This window comes from Phyllostomus hastatus, unplaced genomic scaffold (assembly GCF_019186645.2).
Source record: "Phyllostomus hastatus isolate PE091 unplaced genomic scaffold, TTU_PhHast_1.1 phas_contig_159, whole genome shotgun sequence".
Classification (NCBI taxonomy): domain Eukaryota; kingdom Metazoa; phylum Chordata; class Mammalia; order Chiroptera; family Phyllostomidae; genus Phyllostomus; species Phyllostomus hastatus.
The window spans coordinates 23,811,633-23,827,500 of NW_025333640.1; the positions used below are offsets into that span (position 1 = coordinate 23,811,633).

Here is a 15,868-nt window from a genome sequence, read left to right on the forward strand (position 1 = left end):
TTACAAAATTAGAATATTGTTTCTGTTACGGTTTATTAGTACAGTTCTGAATATAAGATCAAGTGTTTTATCATGGAGAGCAAGGTGGCAGTACTTCAGTTGAGAAAAATAGTTTCCTCCTATTTACCTGTTAGACTAGTGCGACTTCACTGTGGTCAGTTGACCAAGCTGCTTGTTAGTAGCCCACAAAGAAATAATTGCAGATTGAATATGTATTTAGAATCTTTTATAGCTTGAATGTCTGACATTGTCAGATTATTTCAAAAGTATCAGTTTTCAGTATATTTTAAAAAGTAAAATAAATACCTCATTCTTTATTGCGGATATTTTGGGAATTAGTACCTAAAAGCCAGCTGATCCTCAGATGTGTTATTTTGAACTAGTCTGAGAGTATTTTTGAATAACAATTAAAGAAGTTCCAGCAATATTCAGCTAAGCAATATAAATATAGTCAACTATATGTTAAATGATTTATATAATCCTTTGAAGAATAGTGTTTAATGGAGGAAATGGTTAACAATATATTAGGCACCCAAAGAAAATATAAACAAGCATATATCAGGATATCTAAAAAGAAAAGGCTTTGGTAATTATGTCTTAATTCTGTTACTCTTATCTTTGCTTTATAAAAGGTATTTATTTAAGCTTGTTCTTTTAGTTTTGAGTTTTCCCTTTTTTTTTTGTGCTATTTTTATGTTTTTTTAATCCTAAATGGGCTGTTTGTTCTTGGTTGTTCGTTAGTTTTTAATTCCTCTGTGTAACCTTCCCTGATTATACACAGTTCTTTTTCACTTCTCCCAAATACACAATATACATCTTTTGTAGCAGTATCTCATATTATAATTGTTTTTATTCCTCTGTCCCCAACACTGAAAGGGGGAAGAAAGGGACTGCTTGCGTCCTGACTAAGCCTGCGGGAGATGTGCAGTGTCACTGCTACGTGCCTGGTAACGTCTCAGCTGTCTCGTGTCTGTTTTTCTCTGACACCCCTAAAAAGCGTACCACATTCTGTCCTTTTTAATATGAGGACGCTGAGGCATAAGGGTTTTAAATAACTTGCACATGCATAACTGTGTCAGAGCCGAGGTTTACACTCTGGTTGTCTGTTTCTGGAGTCTTCACCGCAGTGTGCGTTACGGTTTTCATGAGAATGCAATAATCACTTCTTGTTTTTGTTTTCTGGCTTGTTTCGAGCTACTTTTATTTGAAATTTAAGCATAAGACTTAACTTATTCGTAAATAGTATTTATATTTGGCCATATTAGCCTTAAACAAGTAAGAGACCCTAGTTTTGAATGCTTAAGAAAATTTATTGGTTAAGTGGATCTGTTGAGTTAAAAGATGATAGGTTTTGCTTAAGATCATCTACCTCTTGTGCAGATTACAAAAAGTAAAGCTTAAGAAATTAAAGCTTCTTGATTTCTGTCTCTCTGTGTCTCCGTGGGTGTAATTACTACATATTATGTTATATTAAGATATATTGCTGTCCTACATTATGATTTTAAAAATATAATTATTTGAGTTTAACCCTACCCATTATTTAAATTTCAGGTTAATTTTATTGGCCACAGATACTAAGCGTATTTTACTTTATTTACCAGACTGATACATGACATATGCAGGCATTGTTGAAGAAATCAGCTTTTGGTATTTACCTAAGACATTTGTGTTGTTTTTATTAATAAGTAAGTCCAAAGAAAGATTAAAAACAGAATATTCTCTGTGGATTTGACACACAAGTACAAACTGTATGTAGCCTTCTTAGTGTTGTCTCACTTTTTTCAAATATCCTCTGAAAGCATTTTAAAACAAGTTTTTTTTCAATTATCAAAAAAGCCTAAGGTAAAAAATTAGAACCTATATTATTTTTCAAATTATTTAAAAATATTGTTTGAAGGCTGCAGTTTGTAGAGATAAGAACCCAACACACTGCATCCAGTCCATTAGAACCGTAAGAAATGGAAGAGATACTTTGTTTTGATAAGTGTTCTGCCTGTTTTAACCTTGAATGCTATTATCGGGTGGGATGATGCTATAGCTGTTTCATTGGCTTAGGCTTTTTCATGCTGAGAGAAATCAATACTTTGAGTCGTTGGATGACAGAAGAATCACTTCAGAATTAAAGGTGGCTGTCACACATTGTCAGTGGTTGACTTTCGTTTGCTATTGAGGGTTTTAAGCTTTCATTTTTCTATGTCTGTTTTTCAGGAGTCTTTGTAAGATTTCTTTGGTTAACCTTTTTCTTTTCCCCCTGATTCGATTTTAAATCTGAGTTAAAAGGATTAAGTGCAAAGACCTCCAAAAGTGAAACATTGAAAAGTTGCTTAATTTTTTGTCCCTTAGGTGATTTCCCTTTCAAATGGTTTCTAATTAGACAAATAATTTATAGCGTGACTTGGGGACAAATTGGGAGGTAAGGTAGTACACACTTAAGTGTTTGTCATAAAGTACGTTTAGTTAATTAAAAATACAACATTCTTTAACCATGGAAAAGAGGGCAGGACTCTGTGTCCAGATACGGAGTGCTGTGTGGTGTGATCCCACTCACTGTACCTGGGAGCCCCCCGCCCCCACCTCCGCTCCTTAGAAAACTACTGGCCTAACAAAGATGAGGTGGGAGAGAGAACTTTCTTCTATTTTACATAAGTATTTACTTTGTGATTTGTTTTTAAAAACGTGTATGTGTTTTTAAAAACGTGTATGTGTTTTTAAAAAATTTAGAATATAAACAATGTACTTTAATTGCTTAGTTAAATTAAATGTTACTAAATTAGGAGAAGGGCCTATATAATATTTTTAAAGAGTTTAGCTTTGAAATGTTTAACTGAAATTCATTTTTATTTCACAATACGCAAACTTAATGAAAATTTGCTTACCTGTTTCTCATAAAACAGACTGAAGCTTAAGTCTAGAAACACTGTGTATTTAACATGATTAATTTACCTTCCTCTGTTGATATGTAAAGAAAGTGCTTGTCAGAAGCCCTCTAAGTATTTCTCTCTGATCAAAACCCAGTTTTGCTTCATTAAGCTAAATAGTGTTATACTGTTCTGATGTTCTGGAATGATTTTTTAAAAATATTTAAGTTTTTTTAGCATTGTAATTTTTTTAAACCAAATTTTGAACTTTAATATAAATGGAGTCATAAATTGTGTTTTAACTTGGTATTTTTAGTTCAAGATTATGTTTGTGAAATTCATTCAGTTTGTTAAATTTTTCTATTTTATTTTGGATGCTGTTTAGTAGTTTTCTATTCCATGAGTGGACTATTCGTTGTTCATCTCTTCTGTTGATTGTCAGTTAGGTTGTTTTCAGTTTTTAGCTGTTAGGAATAATGCTGTTTTCACCCTTTTCAAGTCAACCTTCTGATGGACATGCTCATGCATTTCAGTAGAGTGGAATTACTTGACGTAAAATGTGCATGTTTTGTTTTTTATAGGTTTTGCCATGCCGTTTTGCAACAGTGTGTGCAACTCCCAACATCAGTATATTGATGCCCAGTAATTCACATTCTCATTAACAACTGATCAGTAGATTTTATTTTAGCATTCTGTTAGTTGTGTTGTGTTACCTCATTGTATTTTTATTTTGGATTTTATTTACCTATGAAGCTGTACATCTTTTCTCCTGTTTATTATATATTATCTGTTTTTCACTTTTGTGAAGTGTACTTGTCTCTTATCCAGTGTTTTATTGCATATCTGTCCTCTATGGATTTGAGGCAGGTATTTACCTATTTAGAATATGAGCTTATTTTTGCACATGAATATTTTAACTACTTTCTTCCCTGTCATTGCCCATTTAATTTCTAAAAGTGTACTAAATAAACTTATTGAGGTATAGTTTATGTGTAATAAGATACACCCAATTAAATATACAGTGTGATGTGTTTTGACGAGTGTGTATACCTGTGTAATAGTTATCATCAAGATATAGACAGTTTCTGTCATTTTAGAGAATTCCCTTGTGATTCATTGTGGTTAGTTTCTCTATATATACATACACCCAACCTTAGGCAACTGCTCCTCTGGTTTCTATTATAGATAGTTTTGCATAATATACAATTTCATACAAATGGAATTCTCTAGTAGGTACTCTAAGGTCTGGATTCTTTTGATTAGTATAAATTTTTAATATTCATCCACAGTAGTGTGTGCATGACTCATTTGTTACTTTTTATTGCTGAGGCATAACTTTGTTCATCCACTCGTCTATAGGTGGATTTTGGGTCATTTCCATTGTTTGGCTCTATTACTAAAATAACTGTGGGCATTTTATATAATACAGTTTTGTGTAAATATGTTCTTTTTGAGGAAATGTCCAGGAGTGGAATTTCTAGGTGCTGTTGTAAGGACACATTTAAGCTTACAAGAAACTGCCAAATAATCTTCTAAAGTAGCTATAGATTTGATACTCCAACCAGCTAGGTAGGTATGACAGTTCCATTTGCTTTATATCCTTGCCAATATTCAGTATCGTCAGTCTTTTTAATTACAGTCTTTTAGTGGGTATATAGTGACAGCATTTTGTGGTTTTAATTTCAGTTTTTCTCTTGTGTACTTACTAGTCATTTGTATATCCTTTGTGAAGTGTCTGTTCAAATCTTTTGCCCATTACTTTAAATTGGTTTGTTTGTCTTATTGAGTTATAAGTGTTCTTTATATATTCTGTAAGGAAACTGTTTGTCAGTTATATGTATGGTGATATTTTTTCTTTTTAGTCTGTGGCTTACCTTTTCATTTTCCAAATGATACCTTTTAAAGAGCAGATTTTGTAAATTTTGATTATGTCCATTTTTTCAATTTTTTAATGGTTATGATTTTCTTTATTTTTTACGTTCACCTGAGGATATGCTTATTGATTTTAGAAAGAAGGGAAGGGAGGGAGAAATAGAGGGAGAGAAACACTGATCAGTTGCCTCTTGTATGCGCCCCAGCCGGGACAAACCTGCAACCTAGGCTTGTGCTCTGATTGGTGATTGAACCTGTGACTGGTGATTGAACCATCATCCATTTACGGGATGATGCTCCAATTAACTGAGCCATCCAGTCAGGGCTGGTTTTCTTTTCTGGTTCCTTTTAGGAGTTCTCTGTTTACTCCAAGGTCATCTGATTTTTTTTCTGTGTTTTTTTTTCAAGTGTCATGGTTTCAACTTTTATGTCTAAGCCTTTGATTCATTTTGAATTAAACAATTCATATACGGCAAAAGGCAGGTTTCTTTGTTGTTTCTGTTCCTGTAGGTAGCCAGATGTTTTGGCACCATTTGTTGAAAGGATATTCTTTCTTCATGTAATAACCTAAAAATTCTCTTGATTTCTAATTGTATAGTATGATTCAAACAGTATAATCCCCTACAATTTTTTTAGAAAATTATTTTGCTAATATTGTTCTCTTCTGTTCATAGACATTTTATAATCAGCTTGTCAATATCCATAAAAAAGCCTGCTAACAATTTAAGTATTTTTGTGTTAAACTTATAAAATCAGTTTGAAGAAGGTAGATATTTTAACAATATTGAGTGTCAAATTCTATAAATTTCTCCACTTATTTAGTCTTTAATTTATCTTAGCATTGTTTTATAGTTTTATTATATATATTATATATTGCTAAATATTTCATTTTTATAATGCACGTGTAAATGATATTATTTATCTTAATTTTCTGGTTGGTTATTGCCAGTATATAGAAACATAGATTAATTTTTAGTAATTTCTTGTATTTAAGAAACTTGTCAAACTCATAAAATTCAGTAGGTTTTTTTTCCCTAGAAGTCTTAAAATTATTATATCCATAAACATGACTACAAATGAAGACTGTGTTATTCCTTCCTTTTCAAACTATCTTTTTATTTCTTTGTGCTGCCTCATTAAGCTGGTTAGGATGATAGTTTATAGTATTGAATGGCAGTCATAAGAGAGCACATACTTGTTTTCTCCTCAGTTTTAATTGAATGATTTTCACAGGTGCCCTTCTGAAAGTTTAAGAAATCTCTTTCAATTCCTAGTTTGTAAGTGGGTTTTACCCCCTCATCACAAAAAGGTTTTGAATGTTATAAAATTCTTTTAAAAAAATCTATTTGAGGTGATGACATATTTTTCTCCATTTTTTATTACATGGAAAATTATGTTGGTTGATACTCAAACAGTAAATTAACCTTGCATTTCATGGAAAAACTTCATTCCTCATGATGTACAACCCATTTTTTGTATAGGTGAATGGGAGTATTTTGTTCTTTTTTTTTAAAGATTTTATTTTATTTATTTATATTTTTTTTAGAGAGGGAAGGGAGGGAGAAAGAGAGAGAAACATCAATGTGGGGTTGCTGGGGATCATGGCCTGCAACCCAGGCATGTACCCTGACTGGGAATCGAACCTGCAACACTTTGGTTCGCAGCCCATGCTCAATCCAATGAGCTATGCCAGCCAGGGCCATGAGTATTTTCTTAAGGAGTTTTGTGTTTAGTTACACAAATTATATTGGTTTTTAGTTTTCTATTCCTGGAATGTAAAATTAGTTGCAATGTATTTCATAGCCTCTATTATCTGAATGAGTTGAAGATTTGTATTATTTCCTCCTTAAATATTTAATATTTCCTAATATTCCCTTTAAGACTATAAATTGTCCTTTAAATGCTGCTTTAGCTTAATTTCCACAAGTATTTCTCATTTTACTTATGATCACTAATCCATAATAATTTCAATACAAATTATTTAATTTTCAATTATTTTGAACTTTTCAGATATGATTTTTTCACATTAAATATTTAGATGAAAATTTGAGAAGACTTCTTCTAGATTTATGTATCTTTGTGTAACTTCATTTTCTCTAGTAGTCTGTCCTTCAAATTACCATTTTACCTTTTCAGTAAGCATCTTTAATCTTGTTTCACATGCCAAAGCTATGGGAGAAATATATCTCTTGACTTTGAAAATGTCTTGAGGATAATTGAGGAGTAGCATGAGTGTATCTGGCATGTAGGATGCATAGGTAAGCATGTCAAAGGATAGGCTACACATTAATGAATTGTAGAAGACACAAGTTCTAGCCAGTAAAATTTAGTCTTAATTGTTAAGTATTTTAGACAGCCATGTACTTTTTTTTTTTTTTAAAGAAGTGGGTATATAAATGTAAATATGCCCATGCTTATGCCAAAATAAATTCTTCTAGAAATGATTCTGGGACTGTCTATAAGAGAACAGTTAATTTGCATGAGAGGGCAGTTAAAGATTATTTGAAGAGCTGAATATTGAACTAAGATCTATATAAGGGCAGCGGTGAGAGTGATGTCGAGGTTTTGCTAAACTGAATCATGGTGCGTGAAGTGAGGGACTTGGAAGTCATTGATGGTAGCAGTAAAAAAGCTTGCCCTTTGAAGTGTAATAGCGTATTTGGGGCAAAGATGGTGGCTTCAGTTTTATACGTATTTAACGCTAGAGATTTTTTGGATGATTAGAGATTATTCTACAGATAGACATGTGGGAACAGTTTCGGAAAACGACCAGGTCTGATACGAAAATTTTGAAAGCTAGGTTCAAATTGGTAATAGTAGATGATATGGGAGTAGATAGTTTTGCCAAGATAAATTTCACAAAGCTGTGCCCAGACAAAACCCAGCTGTCTTCAGCAAGACCAAAACCAAAGGCAGTGTCCAGAATTCATGCCCCATCTTAAAAGTACCATCCTTTGGATCCTGAGATGGCTGCCATGTAGCCATCCAGGTAGTTTAGCTTGCTCCCAGCTTCTGTCCTGCTTTAGGTTGCTGCTGGAGGCAGCTCACGGAGCTGGCACCACCATTGGCCTTGTGGTTTCTAGGGTTGCACTGTCCCATGCTGCCGGCGGGCATGCATGAAAAGGCACCAGCAGATGCTCCCCCAGGTCAGAGACAGAGAGGGGGAGGGATGGGGGGGGGCAGGAGAGACCCTCCTGGAGGCCATGGGCTACGAGCTCGCTCAGGTTTTGTGGCCCTTGGAGAGGACAGTAGACCTTCTTAGTGCAGGTCCTGAACAGCAGCCACATGCAAGAGAGAGATTTCTTTGTTCCCTGGGTTTATATTAGTTTTGGGTATGGGATGGACTGGTGCTATCTCAGAATGACCAGTTAACTTCCTAAACTTTTGTGCGCTTTGGGTGGGTCCACATCCCCTCTAATCCCTTCTTTTCCCCAGGCTAGACTGACAGGCCTCTTTGGTCCAGCACCTCTTCATGCTGCCATTTCAACTTATATTGTGCATCTACCTGTCTTTCCCTAGGCCCATCCCCAATCTGGTACCGGAAGGGGGTAGGAGGGCTTTTTAGCTCTTAGCCAGCTGTGTTGCAGGGCTTGGCGTGTGGTCAGTGTAAGAACCTCCTCCTGCTGCCATCTTGCCTGGGGTGGGATACATGCACTCAGTTACCTGGGCAACATCACAGGCCCACAGGAGTGCTGTGAAACTCAACTCCCTTGTCAATGCCTTGGGCAGTCTGTGAAGGTATTGGCTGGCTACATGCCACGCCCTCAGTGCCCTTTCCTGGGGGTCTAGACAAACTGTCTATCGATATCATGATCACCAAAAACGATGATTAGAGGTGACAGGAGGATACTAGAGCAATCTGCTTGACTTTTTTTTTAGTCCTTACCTGAAGACATATTTTCATTTGCATTGTAGAGAGATAGAGAAACATTGATGCAAGAGAGAAGCATCAATCAATGGCCTCCCATATGTGCCTGTACTGGGGATTGTATGTGTCTGTACTGGGGACTGAACCTAGGCATGTGCCCTGACCAGGAATTGAAACAGCAGCCCTTTAGTTATGGGGTGACACTCCAACCAACAAGCCACACTGGCCTGGCGAGGAATCTGCTTAATTTTAATTTCATGTCTCTTTAAGAATGCAAAGGACAAATAGTCAAGTTAGGTAGTACCATAGCATGTGAAAGGGAAGACTAAATGTGATATTGCTTTATTTATTTACATTTAAAGAACTCGAGTAGTCACTTGAGTTATAAATGGTCAGTCTACATTGTTTCTCCTTTTGATTATTTCCTTTTATTTTCCCTACAAGTAAGTGAATTTCTTTTAAGTAGGTATATTGATGTTATCTTTATTTATTAATGCTTTGGTAATAAATCTTGGATTTCCATAGCAATAATCAAATACATTTTAAGTGTTTGTTCCCAAGATGCGTGCTTCATTTCTTTTTAGATCCAGATATTTTTGTGGCCATTCTTGTGAGGTCATATTATCTAGTTTGTGTTGTTTAAAACTGGAAAACAGAAAGGTTGATATGAAGTAAAATAATGAAAGTACTAGACCTGACCCTTGATATTATTAATAGATGGCACATTTTGGTAGATTTTCTTGGAATACCTATGTTTAACTTTTAAACATAAGCGCACACACATACACAAATATATAACCCACCAATAAGTAATGTGTACTTGATCTTGAAGCTGATATTCCTGATCCGTGATGGACGTAGAATGATACATCACACGTAGAATATATCATTGGCTTTTAATTAGAACATCTTCAAAACACATTTTAAAGATATTTAAAAAATAGATAGGAGTTCATTATATCTTTACAAAACATTCCTGTTTGTTTTCCTTTTATCATATTTTAAGGTCAGATGTGACTCTGATATTCCACAATGAGACAGAGATTGATAATCGGAAAAGAATGGCACTTTAATGTGATTTATATCTATAGATTTTATGTCAGATATGAAAAGTTGCCGTTTAAATTACAAAAGAGAATCCATTACAAAACACTTTAAACCATTTTACTATTTAGCTTACCTTGGACTCTTTTTAGGATTATGCCTTTTCAAATAAACTTGAAGAGCTTACCAAATGTTTACGAGGTGTAACTTGAAAAATTTCAATATAATAGGCTATTAAATAATGCATTTTTGTAATTGTAGTACTTTTTAATATGAACATGTATGGTATTTCAGGGGAGTGTGGAAGCCAGTGAGTGATTTTCTAATTTCTATCAGTGGTTTAATTTTCTCTGGTGATGTTAGGTCAGGGCAGGCAGTGGACATAGCAGGGAGCATTGGAGATATAAAAATTCTGCAGATGTGTGCCACTGTGTCCTGTTTGTTTCAGTATATGGTGGGGTTGGGTATGGTGCAACCTCTAAAGTGCTGCCTAGTTCTTGAACAAATCTCTGAAAATATCACATGACGGTTGACATTTTGTTCCATGTAGTAATTCACTGGTTATCTTCTCTTAAACTACTCTTCCTTTCAATGTTTGTTAATCATTTTCTTCTATTTGCTCAAATTAAAAGCTAAACTGCCTTGTGGTTTATTTGGTCAGTTATTTAATATAGCACGTGGCAATTGCCCTTAAATTCTTATAAATTAATCTAGTTTCCAGCATGATTCATTTTATCCACATGATAGTTTAGTTGAAGTACCAGTATGCTGTCAGATGTTGCCCAAAATCTTCTAATTGTTCAATTTTTAGAGCCATTGTAATCCTTCCATTTTTCAGTTGAGGATAGTTTGGCAAATGAGCTAAAGCTAGTTAGATGCCCAGTCTGATGGGAGATATTACCAAGGGTGATATTTGAATCTGATTTCCATTTTGCCTCCCAGTCTTAATGTTCATTCACCTATACAAGGTTGGACAAGAGTAGGTTTACAGTTATGAGTATGTAAATTTATTCTTATAATTTATTAATTATATTATTTAGATTGCTTCCATATGAATAACTGAAAACCTGTATTTGCCCACCCCTACATATTATATGAGGGGGGACCCAAAAAGACTCGGAATTTATTTGTAAAAAATTTTACATTTATTCTTACATGTTTAAACTTCGGTCACTTTCAAAGTACTCTCCATTCAATGCAATAAACCTATTGAGATGTTTCTCTGCTACTCAAAACAGCTTTTGAACTCATCAGTTTTGATCCCTTTTAGTGCTTCTGCTGTTTTTGTTTGTTTGTTTCACTTTTTTTTAAATGTAACAGAACTTTCTTTTTTTAAAGGGCTCTATTAATTTTCTTTCTTTTTAAAGATTTTATTATTTATTTTTAGAGAGGGAAGGGACAGAGAAACAGAGAGAGAGAAACATCAATGTGTGGTTGCTGAGGGCCGTGGCCTGCAACCCAGACATGTGCCCTGACTGGGAATCGAACCTGCGACACTTTGGTTCGCAGCCCGAGCTCAGTCGACTAAGCTACTTCAGCCAGGGCTGTTTCACTTCTTCCACATCTGCAAAACGTTTCCCTTTGAGGACTTTTTTCATTTCGGGAAAGAAAAAAATGTCTCTAGGGGTAAGATCTGATGGATAGGGAGGGTGGGGCATGGGAGTCACACCGTTTTGGGTCAAAAACTGATGAACACTCAGCGTGGTGTGGGCAGGTGTGCTCAAAATCACCCATCATGAAATGTGCAAACACAATGGAAGAGTCTTTTTAAAAATTGACTGAAGCTGAACGTGGCCTCTCACAACAACGCCAGCTGGTCCACTGCTACAGATGGGTTCCTAGACCACTCACCTAGCAGGGGAAGCCTGTGCTATGAGGGGCCCACCCTCCAGAAGATAATTCTGGTGTTTTTTGGGTACTCCCTCGTACATTTTCTATATATATAGTACTTGATTCTTAGTGGCAGTATTTAATACTCATTATGCATTTCAGAGTTTCTTCTACTTTTTTTTCTTTTATCCTCACTTGAGGACATACTAATTGATTTTAGAGAGAGGGGAAGGGAGGGAGAGAGATAGGGAGAAAAACATTGATATGAGAGAGAAACATCGATGGGTTGCCCTTTGTACTGATCCCTGGTTGCCCTGATCAGGGACTGAACCTGCAACCTGTGCTTGTACCCTCACCTGGAGTTGAACCACTACCTTTCCGTTACAGGAGGACGCTTCAGTCAACCGAGCCACACCAGCCAGGCTCTTCCTCCATTTCTTTATTTGTATTTTGTACTTGGGTCAAACTGCACTGCTTCTCCCCTGATGTTGACCCATGTTTGTCTGCCATGCCTTTGCTTCAAGGTTCTCTTAACTTGCATCCAAAAATGACTTGTCTTTCTCAAAATCTTCCATTTTTTGGTCTTCTTCATAGCATTTTATATAGTCCTCTTACTATTTCTGGTTAAACCTCATTAAAAATCATCTTCAGCTTCAGTGATTTGATGTCAGTGACGTGTACTTTTACTAGCGCTCCCCGCAATCTAGATGCAGCCCCTCTCTGCTACTTGTAATTTGGCCCTTTGCGTCTTCCCTGCTTAGCTTCTCCTGATTATTCAGTTCTCTGCTTAAATATTACACACTGCTGGGTGTATTTTATGAATGCAGAGAAATAAACTACTGGAATATTGTTGTGGTGGTAGTATGTCACTAAATCCCAGTTAATTCCATTAACGAAGAATATAAAAGTAACTTTAAATGTGGGGTGAGGCGGGCCAAAGGGGGAAAAAGTGGGAACAACTGTAACAGAGTAAACAATAAAAAATAAAGAAAAAATGTGTGGTTGGCTCAATTCATATTAGAAATTATTTCATGATGCATTTTGAAGTATTTTCCTATATTTTTATAGGATTAATAGATGTTTCTTTTTTTCTGTTCCAGTCACTCTGTGCCCAGTATTCTGCAGACAAGCGAGAAGATGAGAAGATGTGTGATCATTTGATAAGAGCAGCTAAATATCGAGACCACGTGACAGCAACTCAACTAATCCAGAAAATAATTAACATTCTCACAGACAAGCATGGAGCCTGGGGAAATTCTGCAGTCAGGTAAAGTGAACCTCCAGGGTTTGGCCACTGGTGTATCCTACGGAGGCTTAGATTTAGATAAATGGCTTTGGATATGATTAAGGCCAGATGAAGAACAGAGTAATTTAACTTTGTATTTTATCATTTATGAATTCGAAGCAAATGGGAGGGAGAAAACCAGTATGGGTACAGTTACAGATCTTTCTAGATACTTCATTTCCCTCAACTACTTCTAAAAAATATTTACTCATGTATTTATTCATTTTGAAGTGAATTTTCAGGAAAGTAATTAATGCAAGTGATTTTATTTTAGCTACAGGTATATTTGAATTTATTATAAATACAATATATTATTTTAAGATTAAGAAATTACCGTATTTTGCCATGTGTAATGCACACTTGCCCAAACTTTTGAGGGGAAAGTAAGGATGTGCATTATATACATGGTTATGATGATTACATCCCATGGGTATAATAATGGGCATGACAATCCCACGTGTGTTGCACACAGAAATGTGGGTGCGCATTGTACACGGGGGGTACATTATGCACAGCAAAATATGGGACATTTTTCCTAGTTACACTTTTGAACTTTTAACACATAAATTTGAAAACATAAGTGTTGTTTCTTGAATTGCATTGCAAATTGTAAGAGTAGGGTGATAAAAATGGTTAAATGCCCTCTTTAAAATTTTATACACTTTATCTACCTTCTTGTAAGGTTAACAAATTGAGCGTGCTAATTTTGATTCTGATCTCTGGAAACAAAAAATTAAAATTACTACTTCTAGGATGAAGGAGCTTAGATTATAAAATTTAATCTCATTTGAATATTTTATGCTAATAGATCTTTGAAATATGCTTTGACTTTTAGTTAAGTAATGTTAGTGAATAAAGTTTTATATAATTCATCATTAGAGATATTTTCAGTTCTTCATTTCTGTGTAACTTTTGCTAGAAGACAGCAAAAAAAATGGAAATAGTCAATTGCTTGTACATTATATGTAAATGTAATTGGTTTTCACTTGTATTTTAAGCAACTGAAGTGTCTAGCAAACATCTAAATCTAGCTTTAGAAATTTTCCAGTGAATAGAAAATAATTTAAATTTTTTTAAAAAAGTTGAACCTTAAACTATGTGAGCTGAAAGCTACTTTTTATGGGTTTTTAAAAGTTAAATGTATTGGGGTGACCTTGGTTAGTAACATTACGTAAGTTTTTGGTGTATCATTCTATGTAGTACACCATCTGTGTATTTCACTGTGTGCTCATTCACCCAATTCCAGTGTCTTCCTGGCCCCTTACACTTGACCCTCTTCACCCTTTCATCCCTCTGCACAGCTTCCCCTCTGGTAACAGCCGTAATGTTGTCTGTGTCTATGAGTTTGCTTTGTTTTGTCACACACACGTGGCTGCGGTCCTATGATTTTTGTCTTTTTTTAGCTGACTTCACTTAGCATGGTATTCTCACATTTCATCCATGTTGTCACAAAGTGACAATATTTCATCCTTTTTCACGTCTGAGTGATACCATCTTCTTTACCCAGTCCTCAGTCAGAGGACATGTAGGTTGTCCCATGTTTTGGCTATTGTAAATAGTGCTGCGATGAACATTGAGGGTGTTTTTGCTTTTAGTACAAATATATAACATAAAATATAGAACAGATACAGCTCATGATGCTTATGAGGAATACTTAAATAAAATGAATTATACTTCTGGATGTATCATTTTTGGTATTCAGAAGAATGAATGCAGCCCAGGGACTTTAGGGCAAAGACACTGAATGAATGAAGGCAGGAACTGAGTTTGTTACTGGGTCAGAGTTCTCCGTTGCCTTATCTTGCAACATTTAGAAGCCTCTGGGTTTGTGTTTAGGGCTGGGGAGTTGTGTTCAGAATTTTGGAATTTCCGAACACGTTAATCGTTTAGATTTGATGCAGTCATTTTGACATCAGGCACTGAGTAAATTAGGATATTGCTTTCATGCACAGTGTCAAGCACCTACTGGGAACTCTGCATATTTGTTGACATATTTAAAATTATTTTTAACCTAAATTTAGTTTTAAAATTTAAAAATAAAAACCCATAGGAAACTTATGCCAAGCATGTCATTGCTCCATCAAAATTCTTTCTTGTGATAGCTGCACCCTTGTATGGCACAAGTATACCTGTGCTGCGCAATGAAAGTGTTTTCCTGAAATGATTTTGGTGTAATGAAGTATCTTGGAGAACTAAATGGGCTGTGAAATGTTTAGATGCAGAAATAATTAGTGTTTCTGTAACCGAATTGTTCACAGGCATCAGCTCTATTATTCTATACAATTGAGGTAAATTTTGAAATTTAATGTTTCCAAAAATCCACAAAACAAAATATATTTTACCTTTTCATCCCAAATTACAATAGCTGTCAAATGGGTAAATTTTAAGTGTGCGCATTTTCAATTAAGAGTAACAACAAAGGGTGTCTCATTGAAAGGAAAGCAGTATTAGTGAATTGATATTTTTCCTTTATAAATCTCATAACTTAGATTTTATTAGAAAGAATGTTGTACCGAAGCTCATTGCCTCCATGCAGGTATGTTCTTTTGTCATATTTAGTTCTGGGTGACATTCCACTGTTACTTACTTAGGACTCCCGGTTGCTTCCTAATGCCTTTAATACAATTACCTTAAAATCGTCCTTTTTAATATTAATTCCAATTAAAGCGAATTTGCAGACCTTGATGGTCCTTTTTGGGTAGCTGTGTAAGAAAATGTGGTTGATAAAATATGTGCTGGCTCACCAGTCTTTGACAGTGGTTAACTCTTCTCCGATATCCCTTGTATGAGGCTTGCATAATCAGCTTGTAAATTATGGACATGGTTGTAATAAATGAGACTAACACAGTGTACTTTGTTCTTCACTTAGCATAATTCTAGAAAACATAAATGGCATTAGAGAGAAATCAGAGTAATACTGTGGCTGTAATGCATTTAACTATCCTAAGCCTGTTAAAAGAAATATGCACAATGAGCAAAATTCTAGTAAAGAGGATTAAATTATTTTAAGTATAATTTCTTTGTCTTTTATCTGAAGAATTATAGTAGCATTTTGTCTTATACATTCAATCATATTAGAATATTTAGAAATTCTATTTATGGCATTTTTTA

At 35.0% G+C, this 15,868-nt stretch overlaps 1 protein-coding gene across 4 annotated transcripts in view; it reads left to right on the forward strand.

Moving 5' to 3' along the window:
• LRBA (LPS responsive beige-like anchor protein) overlaps positions 1-15,868 on the forward strand; it is a 513,768-nt gene that overhangs the window by 202,065 nt on the left and 295,835 nt on the right. For all 4 annotated transcript variants that reach the window (XM_045831330.1, XM_045831331.1, XM_045831332.1 and 1 more), the window contains one exon: positions 12,573-12,739. In XM_045831330.1, the coding sequence (XP_045687286.1) occupies positions 12,573-12,739 (167 nt within the window). The remainder of the gene's footprint in view (positions 1-12,572; positions 12,740-15,868) is intronic.